Raw genomic sequence first — 17,158 nt, forward strand, 5'->3', positions numbered from 1 at the left:
CTAACTGGTGAACCCCAGATGCCATCCACAGATTCTGTCTCACAAACAAGGAAGATGGCTCCCGAGGGATGACAGCTGAGGGTGCCCTCCCTCACTAGAGAACACACATACATACACACACGTGTGTCCCCACACATACACAAAACATACCTATTTGCTCAGGGGAACCACCTGAATTGATTTCCGGGATGCACAGGTGCGTACAGACAGTCATGCATGTTCTCTAGGGGACAGGAGTGCATGGTGCACGCCACCACCCACCCCACCTTAAGGGGCCCTACGCACTTGTGAGTAGACCATCCCTCACGAGTTGATGGGATTCTGTTCAGTTCCAACACCGCGATTTCCTCCTTGGTTCCCTCAGGCGAGGGAGCCAGGGAAGAGCAGCTGCGGCCCACCAGCAGGGAGGCCTGCCTTCTCTTCCTGAGTTCCCTTCTTTGTGAAACAGAGTGAAGATCTTTGAAGAGAAATTCCGAGTCCCTCTGGTTGCCCTGTTCCGTATGCCACCGAAGGTCTCGGGTGTCTTCGTGTGGTTTAGCGTTCATGCTGGGCATCAGAATTCTGCGGGGCAGGTCACGGTTTGCTCTGGGACATTCAAGGGTATGAGGCTGGGCTAAAGACTCAAGGGCGGGCCCACCCGTTGTCTTCCTGCAGCACACACAGCCCCTGCTGAGCCCAAGGCTACTCCAGAGTCCACAAGGAGTTGCCATGACCCTCTGGGTAACGGCTGTGGTGGGCACCGTGCAGGAAAGGAGGGCTTCCATGACGATGGAGCCAGGTCCATCCCGCCGGGGGAAGTGGCCTGACCAGGCTGTTGCTGCTCTCCTTTGTTCTCCTACGCAGATCCTAGAAAACACCCCTGAAAACCACCCTGACCACAGCCACCTGAAGCATGCCCTGGAGAAGGCAGAAGAGCTGTGCTCCCAGGTGAACGAGGGGGTGCGAGAGAAGGAGAACTCGGACCGGCTGGAGTGGATCCAAGCCCACGTGCAGTGTGAAGGCCTTTCTGAGGTAGTGGCCCGCTGGCCGGGACCTGGACCCTTAGCTGACCGGGGGCAGGCAGCACAGGAGGACTGAGTCAAGTGGCTGTCACTTTCTGCTCTGGCCCACGGCTCATTCTCCCTTCAGCCGCTAATCTGCTCGCCAATACAACCAATGAGTATTTTTAATTTCCATTATATCATTTCCCATTGCCAAAAATTATTTATTTTTTTGAATGTCCCAGTTTCTTTTGTGTGTCTTGTTCCTTGTTCAAATGTTCATGCTTCTTATTTGTTTCTTAACACACTTTAAGCATATTCATGTGTATTTCAATTATCTTTTTTCTTTCAGATTTATTTATTTATTGTGTACACAGAAGAGGGCGCCAGATCTCATTACAGATGGTTGTGAGCCACCATGTGGGTGCTGGGAATTGAACTCAGGACCTCTGGAAGAGCAGTCAGTGCTCTTAACCTCTGAGCCATCTCTCCAGCCCATATTTCAATATCTGATAGTCTCATTATCTAAGGGTCACATTCTTTTGCCTATGGTTTCTGACAGCTCTCACTCAGCATGCCTTATTTTCCTATCTGTACTGTGAGTTTTTTTCTTTTTTCTGTACCAGCATTCAGACCTAGGGCCTCGTGCATGACGGTTAGATGCTAATTTACTGAGCCACACTCTCAGCTCCATACTATATTGTGAATTTTGACTGTGAGCTAGTTGTTTTTGAAACTTCCCCTGTGTGTATCTTTGCTGCTCAGGCTTGCATTTCCCCTGAGTGGCTCGCTACCCAGGCCGCCCTGTGTTATCCTTAGAGGGAATCTGGGGATCACATGGCACAGGTGTGAGGAGAGCTGCCCAGTGGCCACAGAGTCCAGGCAGCTTGCTCGCTCCACTCACCAAAGCGGAAACCAGCAAAGTTTCCCTGCTTAGTTCTCTGCACTTCGGTTTGTTCTTAACCTGTCCGGTCAGCCTTCATCAGGAGAGCCATTCGGCTCGGTCCTTCACCTCAGCCTCAGATCCACCTGTCAGCGGGTCCACAGGGGACTCAGGGCTGACGCTGCCTCTGGAGTTTGATCTTGGAATAATCTTGTTTTCATTCTGCTTTGTTGAGGCTCTGCACATTTCCTCTTAGTTTATTTATATTTTGACTGCCTTTCATTTTAAAGGTGTTTTGTAGTTTGCTCTTTTTGAAAAGCTTGTGTTGACGGGTCATCTGGATTTCTAAGCCACGCGCTCGTCTTTGCTGGTCTTTCACACTCTCACTGTCGCTCACATTCACTCTTACTCTGCCTGTGTTTTCTCTGTGTTGGGGCACATGGGTGTGCAGACACATATGTGTACACTCATGCACACATGTGTACTTACAGATTGCTAGAGTTTTCCAAAACGCCCAGGGAGAATGAGTCTCACTCACCATCCTTCTCATGGTTTCTCACTCATGGGAGAACACCTTCACTGTGTCCTCCCCATGCCCCACATCTGCCCTCTTCAGGAAGGTGTGCTCCAGCTCACAAGCAGCCTTTTGGAAGCCCAAGTGGTGGCTGTGGGTCCTCCTCTTAGAGCCCAAGGGCAATCTTCCGCTGGCCGGCTCATTCGTTTATACATACAAGGAATCATTTCTTTTTCTTTTTTCTTTCTTTTTTGTTTTTGTTTTTGTTTTTGTTTTTTGTTTTTTGTTTTTTTGAGACAGGGTTTACTGTGTAGCTTTGGTGCCTTTCCTGGAACTCACTCTGTAGCCCAGGCTAGCCTTGAACTCACAGAGATCCACCTGGCTCTGCCTCCCGAGTGCTGGGATTAAAGGCGTGCGCCACCCACCACCTGGCACAAGGAATCATTTCTTATCTGCTCCTATGTTATTGTTCAGTAGTCAACCCCAAGCACATTTTAAAGAGAGAGAAAGAAAGATTGGGACCCGTAGGGCCTTAGAGCTGGCTCAGCCGTTGGGAGTCCTGGCTGCTTTTGTAGAGGACACGGGGTTCAGTTTTGAGCACTCACAGGGTGCCTCACAACTATCTGTAACTCCAGTTCCAGGGGACGGGGCATCCTCTTCTGGCTTCCACTGATCCCAGGCATGCCTGTGGTGCACAATCACACAATCAGGCAAAACACTCATCGCGTTAAAAAAAAAAAGTGTCTCCTACATTGGAGAGATTATGAGGCTGCTTTGTGCTTTTGCTAGGAGCCTAGAGATCAGTTTAGTCCTCCCTGCCGGTCAAGAGAGTTCCTGTTGGCCTGTCAACATCAACTTTCCAGGCTCCCTCAGAGCCTCGGCAGGGAGATTAGAAGTCGTCCATCCTTAGACCCAAAACTGAAGGAGAATAGACTTTCCTTGTCACCTCTAGGTCTCTGGTCACCAAATCACTGTTGTCTCCCACGTTGGAGGTGGACAGGTAGCCACCAACATCTCTTTGGGGACATTTATTGTGAGTTCCATGGCCTCTCTCCAGGTATTTTCCTCAGAGAAGTGTGTTTGTGATCATGATCTGGAGAGACATTTTCTCTTGAGCAGATCACATAAGGTAACTGGGCCATGGGCTGGCCTGAGAGGACAGCCCCTGGGGAGATCCCGGGGCCACACACGAGCATTCACAGCTGTGACTCAGTGTTGGTGAGTTTCTAAACTAGTAAGTGGCGTGAGACTCAGCATGCACCACACTGTTGGGGAGGGTTTTGAGGGGTCACTTGGCTCCCCAAATTTTGCAGCCCCCCTGGTCCTGGGGTCTGGACTGTGCATCTGGGAAAGCAGCATCTGTCCACGAACTTAGACATGGATGCTGCCCCTTTCCAGACCACTGAGGGCTATTTGAGCCCTGTGGGGATTTCCTGTTGGAGCTGGTTCTTGCTGTTACTTGGGTGTAGCACCCCACATGGAGCAGATAGCCAAGAGGGGAGCTAGTGGGCCAGCTTTTTCCTGACGCCCCACTTCTCAGTAAATGAAGGGAGGGACACACCCACCCCACCCTGAGATTAGAGCGAAGCCCCCGCGGAAAGGCCTTGAGAATTGAACCCGGAAACCCCGAGCCTTTGCCTTCTTGGCTCGGCCAGCTGCTGCCGGGATCCTCAGAACCATTCTTGTCTTGTATGTGGGATTCAGACCCCCCGCCCCCCGCGGGGGTCCAGCGTTCATACTTCGAGACCGAGAAACAAAAACAAGACTCCCTTCACCTCGCCTTCTCCCTGTCTGGTTGCCTTTTCTAGCAACTGGTGTTCAATTCGGTGACCAACTGCTTGGGGCCACGCAAGTTTCTGCACAGTGGGAAGCTGTACAAGGCCAAGAGCAACAAGGAGCTGTACGGCTTCCTCTTCAACGACTTCCTCCTGCTGACCCAAATCACGAAGCCCTTAGGCTCTTCCGGCACCGACAAAGTCTTCAGCCCCAAATCTAACCTGCAGTATAAAATGTACAAAACGGTAAGGTTCGTGCCAGGCCGCAGGAAGAGGGAGTCTCCAAAAGAAGCCCGTTTCAGAAGGGTTTGGTACCACAGTGTGTAGAAAGCGAAGGGGAGGGGCTAAGAGTAAGGGGTGGGTCTAAGACAGAAAGGGGAGGGGCTGGGAGGAGGAGCTAGGATAGAGTAAGGGGAGGGGCCAAGATAGAGTAAGGGGAGGGGCCAAGATAGGGCAAGGGGAGGAGCTAGGATAGAGTAAGGGGAGGAGCTAGGATAGAGTAAGGGGAGGGGCCAAGATAGAGTAAGGGGAGGGGCCAAGATAGGGCAAGGGGGGAGCTAGGATAGAGTAAGGGGAGGGGCCAGGATAGAGTAAGGGGAGGGGCCAAGATAGGGCAAGGGGAGGAGCTAGGATAGAGTAAGGGGAGGGGCCAGGATAGAGTAAGGGGAGGGGCCAAGATAGGGCAAGGGGGGGAGCTAGGATAGAGTAAGGGGAGGAGCCGGCAGAGCAGAGGACTGTCCACGCCCACCTTTGTTCACACAATCCTACTGGGGGACCCCCACTGCCCATGTGACAGGCAAAATCATGGCTCACTTCACACACGTGAACAGATAACACGGCCACCCCGAGTACCCCCTGCCCCTTCCACAACTGCCCCAGATGCCCTGACAAACTCTTACCATCTGTGCCCTTCCCGTTCGCTTCAACGTGTGGAAGGCTCCTCTGAGCAGAATACCGGGTCCCGTGCACGCAGGACTGTGTTTGTGTGCTGTTAGCCGTGGGAGACTTATTTCCTAACTTCGCCTATGTGGGGGTGTCTTTCCTCAAGGGTTCTCATGGGAGCAGCGGTTAGCTTTATTTGGGGAGACAGTGATGTGATTATGTGGAGTACTGATAGCGTCTTCGTATGGAAATCCCGGGAGAGACTCTCTTAGATGCTGACTGCCGTTTAGGATGCAGTGCAGGGAAACAGACCCGTTAGGGCCTCCTTGTAAGGACTTTAAAGGTACCTATAAAGTGAACGTAGCTTTATATGAATGTCAGTACCAATGGGGCTGGAGAAATGGCTCAGGGATTAGAAACGCTTGCTGCTCTTCCAGAGGACCCGGGTTCAGTTCCCAGCACCCACATGACTGCTCACAACAACCGTCTGTAACTCCGGTCCCAGGTGACTTGATTCCCCCCTCTTCCAGCCTCTGTGGGCATTGCACACTTGGTGCACAGACATTCGTGCAAACAAAACACCCTTATACATTAAAAAGTTAGTTTGCACATAAAATCTGTATTCTGGTATAGTCTGTGCACGGAACTACACCCTCGAACCACAGCCTTCCCCTAGGTTACCGGGTCTCACTCCACACATTCACATGCTCAGTGTAGTTTACTGACGTTCACAGGCAGGCATGCACTCACGTATGTGCTCGTATTGCACACTCAGAGCTTGGTGAACACACAAAGCGCCTGCTTTGTTCTGTGACACCTTTTTTATTATTACGTTACAGCCTATTTTCTTAAATGAGGTTCTAGTAAAATTGCCCACCGACCCTTCTGGAGATGAACCCATCTTCCATATTTCCCACATCGACCGAGTCTACACCCTCCGAGCGGAGAGCATAAATGAAAGGTAAGCCCCGCCCCTCCCCAGTACAGGATGCCGGCCACTTGTCAGCATGCCCAGCATGCCCCAGCATTCCCAGCCGCAGTTCTACCACCTCTGTGTGCAGGGAAGGATTATACACACTACCTTTTAGAACTTCTCAAAAGTTGGACATCTGGGATGATGTTTTTCAAAATAAAATGGACTGAAATCAGCTTTGCTCGGGGCTTTCTCTTTCCTCTCTCTCTCTCTCCTTTTTTCTTTCAAAATGCTTAGCAGCCTTTGAGGTAATCCAGAGCTGCTTAGATCACCCCAAGTTTCCCAGGAGATAGAAACCTACTGGACAGTGATTTGAGACTAACCCCGCCCCCAGCACCCGGGGACAGCAATCTGGGTCTCTGGGTTGCCGGTGTTTTGCTTCAGTCTTATCTTAGACTATCCTGGAGCCAAATGGAACAGATCACTTTCTCAAGAGTGAGCTTGACACTAGGCCAACAACATTCCCAAGAATATTCGTGCCAGGCAAGAAGATTGGCTAAAGTTACTTGTGCATATGGCACCCAGAGAAAACCCGCTCGCCAAAGCGCCTCCCGCTGTGTGCTTTGCGGGAAGTGGTTCTTCCCTCTGTCTTCGTGGGTCCGCCAAGTATGCGATGCTTTGGGTGAGGGAGGAAGAAGAGCCGTGTGCCTATCCCTCCTCCAGCCTTTATTAGACTTTCTTCATGGGAAACACGAAGATCTTGAGTACATCTGTTGCTGATGGGCAGGGCTGTGATTCGGGTAATAGAATGCTTGCCTCAAGTGCGCAAAATCCTAGGTTCAATTCCGAGCACCCCATAAACCAGTTACAGAAGTGTGTGCATGTAATCCCAGCACTCAGAAGGTGAAGGCAGGGGGTGGAGTTCAAGGTCATCCTTGATTACTTAGTGAGTTCACCACCAGCTTAGACTAACTAAACTGTATGAGACCCTGTCTCAAAAAAAAAAAAAATGCCTTTCTTACTGATGATAGAGATAATTATTAGCATCATGTAATAAGAATCAGTCTTTCTTTTCTGAGCCTTTGTTGTTAAATTCAAATAAACCAAGTTAAAAGAGTTCTGGAAACAGAATTTGAGCAGACCCCAAGCCCGTTCTGTTCCGAGCGGTCTGTTTGGCAACATTCTGTCTTTTCCTGTCCAAGGACTGCCTGGGTGCAGAAAATCAAAGCTGCCTCTGAGCTCTACATAGAGACCGAGAAAAAGAAGCGTGAGAAGGCGTACCTGGGTAACGTGCCACTGAGCAGAGTGCATCGGGGCCCAAGAGGCTGGGTGGGAGAGCCACGGGGTTGTCCCAGTGTCTCCGGGGCTGGAACACGAGCATGCGCAGAGAAGGTGGGAGCAAGGTGGGGCGCTGGATGACGGATGACGGGCAGATTCCGAGAGCAAGAGGCGGGAGGGGGCTTTGCTTTCTAGTGGGGGCAGATGCTCGGTACAGACGGTGGGCATGCTGGGGAGAGGAGGGCGTCAAAGCGAGCGTGAAACGAAGCATTTTGTGTTGTTTCCTTGCGGTCCAGTCCGTTCCCAGCGGGCAACCGGTATTGGAAGGTTGATGGTGAACGTTGTAGAAGGCATTGAACTGAAGCCCTGTCGATCCCATGGTAAGGGCCATGAATTCCACTCAGGCACTCTAGAGTATTGGGGTGTTTCCTGCCTCCCCCCCGCAGCCAACTTGACATCACGTATGCTATTTCTTGTGTAAATTTCCCGCGGGCATTGGTTTTTCTAGCACTTGCCAAAGTACCATATATATGTGTGTGTATGCATATATGAGCACACATAATTTTTATCAATTCTTTTCCGTTGTCTTGCTTTTCAGGAAGACCTGAGAGGCCTCATTCATAGTACATGTGGCATAGTACACGTGACGTAGGTACACAGATAGGGATCTGATTTTGAGCCTTGCTAACGGATTTGTTCTTCTAGACGTGATACTAAAATATGGGTGTGCCCACCAGATTTCCCACCTGTTAATTCTCCAAGGTCGAGGGGGATGGAAATGAAATGTGTCCCACCTGGCAGGGGCTTTTGTTCACTCCAGGAAAGAGCAACCCATACTGTGAGGTGACCATGGGCTCTCAATGCCACATCACCAAGACAATCCAGGACACACTGAACCCTAAGTGGAATTCCAACTGCCAGTTCTTCATCAGAGACCTGGAGCAGGAGGTTCTCTGCATCACCGTGTTCGAGAGGGACCAGTTCTCACCTGATGGTGAGTGGAAAATGGCCCTCGGGGCTCCCTTGGTCCTGCCTACCATCTTATAGGGGTCCATGCTTCCTTACCTGAGAACCCGAGCCCGGCGAAACTTGGGCTTTCCTGAGAGGCCAGGCTGGCGTGGTGCAGGAGCTGCTGGAGCTTGAGCTGGTCACATCACTAAACTAGACATTGGTCCGATTTCCAACGCAGGCGGCTATGAGGAGGGGCAGCCTAGGAACCTCTATGTACTTTGTTTGGTTTTCTGTCCTTGACTATCACCAAGGCTCAGAAAGTAAAGGCACATGCTGCCAAACCTGATGGTTTGAGTCGGATCCCTCGGACTGACGTAGCAGAAGGGGGAAACTGACTCCTGTGAGTTGCCCTCTGACTCAACACATGCCATGGCGTGTGCACATACACACACAAGATAAATACGTAAATGTTTTAAAAAGCGATGAGAGAGCCATCCTTGGTGGGTCCCACCTATAATCACAGCATTCAGGAGGCTGAGGCAGGAATTAGGAGTATGAAGCCAGCAGGGCTATGTAAGGAGACCCTGTTAAAAATGTAAAAGACATCGGGCAGTGGTGGCGCACGCCTTTAATCCCAGCACTCGGGAGGCAGAGCCAGGCGAATCGTTGTGAGTTTGAGTCCAGCCTGGTCTACAAAGTGAGATTTAGGACAGGCTCCAAAGCTACACAGAGAAATCCTGTCTAGAAAAAAACCAAAACAAACAAATAAAAAAAACCCCAAAAAATGTAAAAGACAGGGAATAAAGCTGGCTGGTTAGTGGAGCAAGAAGAGTGTTAGCCCATAATGGGTTCTTCAGAGTCAGCTGGTAGCCCACCGGAGACCTGAGAAGCTTCCGTTGTGTGGAACATGTCCTCCCTTCAAGCTGCTTTCTCTTTCTGGGGCGATTTTTGGCCAGTGAACCCAGAAAGCCACACTCTCTCAGCCAAATCAAAATCAGAGTCTGAGTTTAAAGCTCAAAGTCTCAGTCATCATCAGAGGAACATAAGCTGAAAGCCAGGGCCTGACGCTGGCATTGTGTGGGCCGAGCTGAGAAGGCTCCACGAGGCTTTCATATCTTAGTACTTTTTTTAAAAAATTAATTATTTTTACATCTCAACCACAGTTTCCCCTCCCTCTTAGTAGTTTTTGTTTTGTTTTTTTTTCTTTTTCTTTTTCCAAGACAGGGTTTCTCTGTGTAATCACCCTGGGTGTCCTGGAACTCTCTCTGTAGACCAGGCTGGCCTCGAACTCACAGAGATCCGCCTGCCTTTGCCTCCCAAGTGCTGGGATTAAAGGTGCGAGCCGCCACTGCCCAGCCCTTTTAGTACTTTTAATATAAATGATCTCGTATGAGTTATGCCTTGTCAGTTTGCCTAGTGACGGCCTTGCAGCTGCTTGCACATCAGAATGTGACCAGAACACCATGTCTAGGAGCTCTGGGGTCTCAGCCACTGGGCTCTATTATCAGCCTCTACCCTAATAAGTCAAAGTTTGGAATAAGAATTAAAAAAAAAAAAAAGAGGTACAGTCAGTTATGGTGGCACACACCTTTAATCCCAGCACTCAGGAGACAGAGGCAGAGGGATCTCTGTGAGTTCGAGGCCAGCCTGGACAGTTCGGGTCAGCCAGGGCTATATACAGAGACCCTATCTCAAAACAAACAAGCAAACAAACAAACAAACAAAGTACATGTATATAATGTGTGTGAATGTATGTCATGTGTATGTGTGTATGTTGTGAGTGTAGGTACATGTGGAGTCCAGAAGAGGGCGTCAGAACCCTTGGAGCTAGCAGTACAGGCTGTTGTAAGCTACTCCATGTGGTACTTGGCAACTGAATCTCAGGTCCTCTGGAAGAGCAGCATCTCTCTCTCTCTCTTTCTCTCTCTCTCTCTCTGTCTCTCTCTCTCTCTCTCTCTCTCTTCCTCTCTCTCTCTCTCCTCTCTTTCTCGTGTGTGTGTGTGTGTGTGTGTGTGTGTGTGTGTATGTAAAACTTGGGTGTGATCACTAAGGAGCTGTCTACATTGTGTTTGAGGTAGACTATCTTATTGGCCAGGAGCTCACTGATTGGCTCAGCTAGCTGTCCATCTTGTCTCTACCTCCTCAGTGTTGGGGTGACAGGTCTATGCCACCATACATGGCTTTATTTATTTATTTATTTTTTGCTGGGAATTGAATCCCAGGCTAATGTGTTCTAGATAAGAACCATATCGGGTGACCCCTCTAGCTGCTTGCCCAGGTCTAAAAACAGTGTATGTGTGTTTGCCTGTGTGAGTTTGTGTGTTCCACATGCATGTAGGAGCCCATGGGAACCAGAAGAGGGCGTTGGATCCCATGGAATTGGAGTTACAAGTGATTGTGAGCCACCATGTGGGTGCTGGGAACCGAATTCAGGTCCTCTGGAAGGGAAGCATGTGCTCTCATCTCTCCAGCCCATGCCTGGTTTTCTTTTTAAATATGGACCCTGGAGATCAAATTTATGTCCTTGTGCCTGCAAGGCAAGTGTTTTTACTGACTGGTCCATCTCCTTGACCCTATTAATATATTTTAAAATAGACGCAGGGTTATCGCAATAAATGCATATAATGTGTAACAATAAGTCAGGGTAGTTGGTATACCCTCCATCTTGGATATACTTTGTTTTGTTTTATTGAGAATGTTTAAAAACCTTCTTTGGTTTTTTTAGCAGTGAAATATCACAGCACATTGACAACTCCATGGGGAAGTCAATTGGAAAGGCTAGCGCTGGTCTTCTCAGTGGTCTTTGAAGAGGTGGAGCCTGGCCACGCCCTAGAGAGTCCCAGTGTCATGAGTGTGCCCCTAGGAGACAAGGAGCTCTTTCTGAGCATGCTTTGCTTTTTCTCCTTTCAGATTTTTTGGGTCGGACAGAGATCCGAGTGGCTGACATCAAGAAAGACCAGGGCTCCAAAGGGCCCGTTACGAAGTGTCTTCTGCTGCACGAGGTTCCCACGGGAGAGATTGTGGTTCGCCTTGACCTGCAATTGTTTGATGAGCCATAGCAGCCCTGGGATGATCATAGAGGACTTCCTTCTCTCAAGGCCCCCCACGCTGTCTGGTGGTCAGCCACGGGCCAACGGGGACAGCATGGACAGAAGCCCCTCAGGGCTACTAGAATTAGTTCTCGACAATCCTGCCCTTCAAACCATGTCCCATTTTATGAATCCAAATTCCCTTTTCCTTTGTCTTCACTACAGGTCTCATCATGGCTTCTAGAGTCTCTGAAATCCATGACCTTCAACTAGCTTCCCTTGGGAGCCCGGCTCTGTCCCTGGGCTGGAAGTGTGGGTCTGGTTGCGATAAAAGAGATTTATAAATGCAGTGACTGTATTTTGGAGAACTTGTGTAGGCCTCCTGTTTCTCACCTCTACAAGCCGCTTTGTAGACTACCTGGCCGATGATGCCCCGTGCGTGGTGTGTTTAGTCTGACTGAACTAAGTGAAGGAATCGTTGCTGCTTTGGCGTCCAGCTCCCCCTGGGAAATGGGGCCCTGGACTGAATGCTGGGCACAATGGCTCCTGGAGCAGACACTGACTTGGCTCTCTGGAGAGCTGTTACCGGAAGTTTCTCGAGTGTGCATTAGACCACTTCAGACCTCAACTAGAGTCTATCAGTGAAAAGGCACTGGTGTACTATGGGGTGGTTCAAGGTGTGCTTGGAGGATGGTTCTGGAAGCTCATCTGTGACGTTCGGTCCTGATGCGTTAGGTCTACTTCGGGTCACTGGGAAGGCTCAAGGACATCATGGAGTCCTGGTTGCTGACTATTATCAGAACATTGTCTTTGGGCTTGGAGGTCCTGAGGAGCCCTGTCTGGTGACCAGCCTGAGCTGATTCTGTGGTTGAATGCACTGGATCCTGACTGTTGCGGGAAACTTCAACAGCAAGCTGTCTTTAGTGGTCACCCCAGGAAGTCATGCCTTAGATGGATGAAGTCTGAAAGAGAAAGGATTCAGGATGGAGTTGGGAGGTGTGGAGAGATGCTAAGAAAATCCATTACTTGGTGGTGGCGGGGAAGACCTTGGGAACATGTGAGCCCCACACATGGGGTAGGAAGATGGGAAACTCTTCCCAAGCTTTCGTGGGCGTACACACCAACTTCTTAATAATAGAAACACATGAACTTTTTTTGCTAGAGTCAGGAGTGTGTGGACCAAGTTTTTGTTTGAATGCTTTAGGTTTTCTTTTCCTTAAGTGCTAAGAGATAGGTTGGTTAACTAGATAACTTGATTTGCTAATGACAAGTGTGGGCCAACTTTTGTTCCTGTGCTGGCATCCTCACACTCCCAGTCTGTGGTCATGATGTGTTCTTTGCATGTCTCTGGATCCCGGGGCCAGGCTTTCCTGTGGTAGGTGGTGTTCTTTTTTACTGTAGGTCCCCAGGATCGAACTAGGGTTCTAGAAGTATCTTATAAATGATAGTGTCTCCGTGGCAGAATAGCCACTCTGCTGACAACTGAATGCTTCATGTGATCTCCTCCCAAAAGGTCTCTCTCTGTCCATGTATGTGTTTCAAGTGATTTTTCAAAAAATGTATGTGGGAAAGGACAACAAAGTTTACATTTCATACTTTTGAGAAACACTTATTATTTATTTATTGAAGATAGTGTTGACTTTTGTATCAAGAACAACAGACATACCTATTTTTTTGAATCACACCAATAAGCTCTTCAGTTAACAGCTTTCAACTGAACATGAGATAGACTTAGTTTAACATCAGGCATGCATTGGCTTACCACTTCCCAGCAGAAAACACTCTTAAAACACTTCACGTTTGTGTTTTTTTTTTTTTTGTGTGTGTGTGTGTGTGTTATTAAGAAAGTGTTCTAAATGAAACATATAAATAGATCTGTAGGTCATGCTTCCCTGTTTCTCTAACCAGGAGGCTTTGCTCGGTATATTGATGAAGGACATGTTCCCATAGTGTGAAAAACAAGTATTCAGTTGCGATTGGCTAGAGTTGGGTCCCCATCCCAGCCCCTTCCTTTCTGTCCCTTAGCCTTTTTCTCCTCGTTACTTTCTTTTCAGGTTAGCGTTGAACGTCAACGTTCCCGTAGGAAGGCTGAGGCATGTGTGGTGACCCCTGTAGGTTGCTTACTCGTAGAATTCCATGATTATAGCACGAAAATGCAGTCTGTGGGTCTTTCCCCCAGGTGACTCTCCTGGACATCCTTGGGGTTGTCCCGGGATTAGTGTCCTTGTATCTACTGTTGTCATTTGTCATGACTGATTGTACTTCTGGATGAGTTGGGCTGACCTTCAGACCCAGCTGTGACTCCAGAGTCCTGCTGGGGAGATGGAGTGCTGCTATGACCCATGGGTGACACAGAGTCTCAAACCCTTGATTCTTGACTCCTTAACTTCTCTTTGAACAGTCAGGCTCCATTTCATACGAATGGCGTATCCTTGCCAACAAAGGAATCTGAGTCCCAGCCGCTTGCTTTGTGAATGCTTGCCCAGGCTATGCCTCCTGGCATCCTGAGCTAGCCCTTCAAACATGCCCCCTCCCAGAGGCATTCCTCTTCTCTGAGCCACACTGCCAGTACCTCCCACACTGACCTCTCCCTCAGAAGGGGCTTTCCTAGAAAGTGACTGTGCTCTGGTCCTGAGAATGATGCTGAGAACTCTGAGGACGGAAGCTCCTTCACTGGGCTTTCCTCGTGGGTCATTGTCCCAAAGGGTCAATTCTGGTCTCTGAGGCAGGGCTGATATTTTGTCCCCCTAGAAAGTGGATAGATAACTTTATCTCTTGGGACTAGTTTGCCGTGTCCACAAGAGTTTGGAGACATATGTAATTCGTTCGGGTCTAGGTCTACCCTAGCTGGAACAAAAGAGATCTTTCTAGACTGGAGTCACCAGGAATGCTAGAGAAACTGGGCAAGGATGCCATTGTCAACTGTTTGTATAATATGTCCCTATCCGTGGACAGCAAACAAGAAACCTCTCTCCCCAAAGAACATTAATGGGAAATGGGCATTTTCCTTCCTTGTTTTGAGACAGGATCTCACTGCATAGCCCAAGCTGGCCTTGAACTTAAGATCCTCCTGTCTCAGCCTCCTACATGCTGGAATTACAAGCATGTGCCACTGTGCTCAGCTGTTTTCATATTTATAAACAAAAATATGACTTTGGTATATAAGGATTTCATCTGGGAGAATTGACCTGAACTTAACTGGAAAAAGAAAATCTAAGAGAACCCGGATCAATGGATCCCTCCCATTGCTCACTACATTTTTGTTTGCTTGCTTGTTTTCCGGAGACAGGGTTTTTCTGTGTAGCCCTGGCTGTCCTAGAACTCACTCTGTAGCCCATCGGTGTGTCCAGGAGGTCAAGGGCACTTGTAAAAGTCATTGCAGGTTGGTCTTCCTAGGGGGTGCAGCAGTGACCTCCCAGGAGTTGGCTGGGCAGGAGTAGACTACTGACCTCATAGAGTCCAGGATGTTCCAGAATCCCGTGAGTCTGAAATCAAGGGCGGATGGATGGGGTCTCCCTGGCTTTATCTGAAAGGTGAAGTACTTCAGCTGGCTGAGACCGTAACCGAGAGACAAAGAGGATCTGTACACCAAGGAATTATTTTCTAGCCCTTCGGGCCTTTCGATGCTTAGAAGAGGCTGGAAGTGTGATGGAGTCTTTTATTCTGCATTTCCTTTCAGGATCCAGGTGTGCTCTGGAGTTGGGATCCCCGCTTCTGCCCTCTCGTTCCTGGAGTGGCCCCATGGGCCTGAATTCTTGTGTTTTCCTTTATTTCCATCTGGTCTCTCCAAAGACACATTGACGATGACATTTCTGGGCACGCTGTACTGGTTAGGCTTCTGTTCTCGGACAGACCTCAGGGCAGAAGTTGCCTTGTACAAGTGGTGGGCACTTCTTTAGAAGAGCCCCAACCTTGCTGGACTAGTAGGAAACAGCAAGGAGTCCCAGTGTGGGTACTAAAGATGCCAGTCTGTCCACCCCTCCACCTCCTGGACACAGTTCCCGTAAGGAGGGCCAGGGCTTGACCTTTTCCAACTACATTGATCGCCTACCTGCCTAGGGTCCCTACCTGCAGGGGCAGGGATGCAAGGTCCATGGGGCCAGGGTGATGCTGGAAAGCAGAAGAAAAAAGGAGGAGAGAAAGAAGGATGGACAGAAGGGAGGGAGGAGGGAGAGCAGGAGAGAGGGGAGAAGGAGGAAGAGGAAAGGGAGGAGGGGGAGAAGGAGGAGGGGGGCAAGGCCAGGCAGTCAAAAAAGATCTTTCAGCAGGCTCCCTCGGCTTTTTGAGCACTTGGCCTCTCAGGCTCTGAAGGGCCAAGTGAGAGCTGCTTGGATTCATGGCTCACCCATGGCCACATCCTCCTTTTAGGAGTTAAAGGACCACATCTTCGAAGAAGAGCCTGGCGATCCCGCCACCCCCACATGCCAGGCAGTCATATTTCTGAAGATGTGACAGCCCGACTCTCCTTGTCACAGAGGCTTCTACCTCCAGGGTAGCAGCCTTCTGAGGGGCAAGTTCCCTTGACCCCTGGGGCATTTTATTGTATTCTGAATGACCCCTATTAATGAATGTTGCCCTGTGATGGGCCAGTCTAGGAAATAATAAAAGGCTTCCTGTTAGTTTTGAGTTGGAATAAACAACTGGCTGGTCGCCACAGAGATTCTTCTCTCCAGTTCCCTGATACCTGGAAAGCAGTTGTTAGAGCTAGAGGAGGAAGTTCTAGAGGCCACTTCCCCACAAGGCACTGCACGAGGTCCCTGTTTGTAGGTCTCCAGGATCAACTAAGATGTGTAATAACTTCATCTCCGAAAGAGCCAGGAAAGACTTTGTCCTTGAGAAGCACAGCCCATGAGAAAGATGGCCATGGTCTCAGCTTCTCTAACTCGAGAAGCCGGCACCCTGGGCAGTCCGTAGTCAGGCGCACGAACACGGTCAGCAACGCTAACGGTGTGTGGTTCCTCCAGGGGCTCCCCCATCCTGTCCAGGCTCCCCCTTAGGGGCTGGGAGGCAGAGAAGCCAACTTTGTGGCTTTCAAGCCAACTTGTAGATCTTGCAGGCTGAGGAGATGGCCCGGTCAGTAAAATGCTCGCCGTGCATGTCTGAGGACCTGAGTTTGATCCCCAGCGTCCGCGTAAGAAAGCCCGGTGCAGCAGCGTGTCCTGGTAATCCCAGTGCTGTGGAGGCCGAGACAAGAGGGTCCTTGGGTTAGTCCCCTAGCGTCGTGAGTGAGCGATCTGGTCTTAAAGGATAAGGTGTAGAGCTGTGGGGAAGACATTCAGGGTTGAGATCTGGGCTCCATGCGCATGGGCTCCTGAACTTACATATGCGCATGTGCACGCACGCACGCACGCACGCACGCACGCACACAGGCGTGCACACAGGCGAGCACGCAGGGATGGAAGCATTAGTGTTCACCTCCAAATAACGACTTCAGTTCTACGTAAACTTTAACTAGTTCCTTCATTAAAAGGAGCTAGTCATTTATATTTTGGCATATCATTCTTCCAGCACTATGTGGCTATCCTGTTTCAGGGTAACTTGTCCCTGTCCTGTGCCAGGTCCTTTATATTTTAATACCATTCTGTTCCGTGTTCTGGACCAACCTGGATTCTCACTGTCATCACAGTGGTGAGTATTTTAGTGTTCAAAGTCCACTCAGGAGAGCTGCATTCATAGTGGACTTATTCTGTCAGCCTTCAGAATACCAAGCGTCCCTCTGGGGTTTCTGGAGAGCTGGTCAGGCACCAAGGCTCCTTTTTATGCTGTGGAGATGCCTCTTTCCCGCTGGAACCGCCTTAAACTTATCATCTTCGAGATTGTCGTCCTCTGGTTTTCTGTCTCTACAGCTGTACTCTTTCGCCGTTCTCTACTCAAACTCAGATTTCTTATTTCCTCCTGTTCTTGGTGAAAACAGAGTGGGGACCCCAGAAAAATAGGAGCCCAAGTCTGGGTG

General features: G+C 49.6%; 1 protein-coding gene across 6 annotated transcripts in view; it reads left to right on the forward strand.

Annotated features, from left to right (window-relative positions):
* Itsn1 (intersectin 1) overlaps positions 1-13,000 on the forward strand; it is a 188,927-nt gene extending 175,927 nt beyond the window's left edge. For all 6 annotated transcript variants that reach the window (XM_076549204.1, XM_076549206.1, XM_076549207.1 and 3 more), the window contains 7 exons: positions 844-1,011; positions 4,186-4,398; positions 5,874-5,995; positions 7,150-7,232; positions 7,522-7,605; positions 8,046-8,219; positions 11,087-13,000. In XM_076549204.1, the coding sequence (XP_076405319.1) occupies positions 844-1,011; positions 4,186-4,398; positions 5,874-5,995; positions 7,150-7,232; positions 7,522-7,605; positions 8,046-8,219; positions 11,087-11,235 (993 nt within the window). In that variant the 3' untranslated portion in view covers positions 11,236-13,000. The remainder of the gene's footprint in view (positions 1-843; positions 1,012-4,185; positions 4,399-5,873; positions 5,996-7,149; positions 7,233-7,521; positions 7,606-8,045; positions 8,220-11,086) is intronic.
* Positions 13,001-17,158: the final 4,158 nt, after the last annotated feature.

This window comes from Peromyscus maniculatus, chromosome 12, assembly GCF_049852395.1.
Source record: "Peromyscus maniculatus bairdii isolate BWxNUB_F1_BW_parent chromosome 12, HU_Pman_BW_mat_3.1, whole genome shotgun sequence".
Taxonomy (NCBI): Eukaryota; Metazoa; Chordata; class Mammalia; order Rodentia; family Cricetidae; genus Peromyscus; species Peromyscus maniculatus.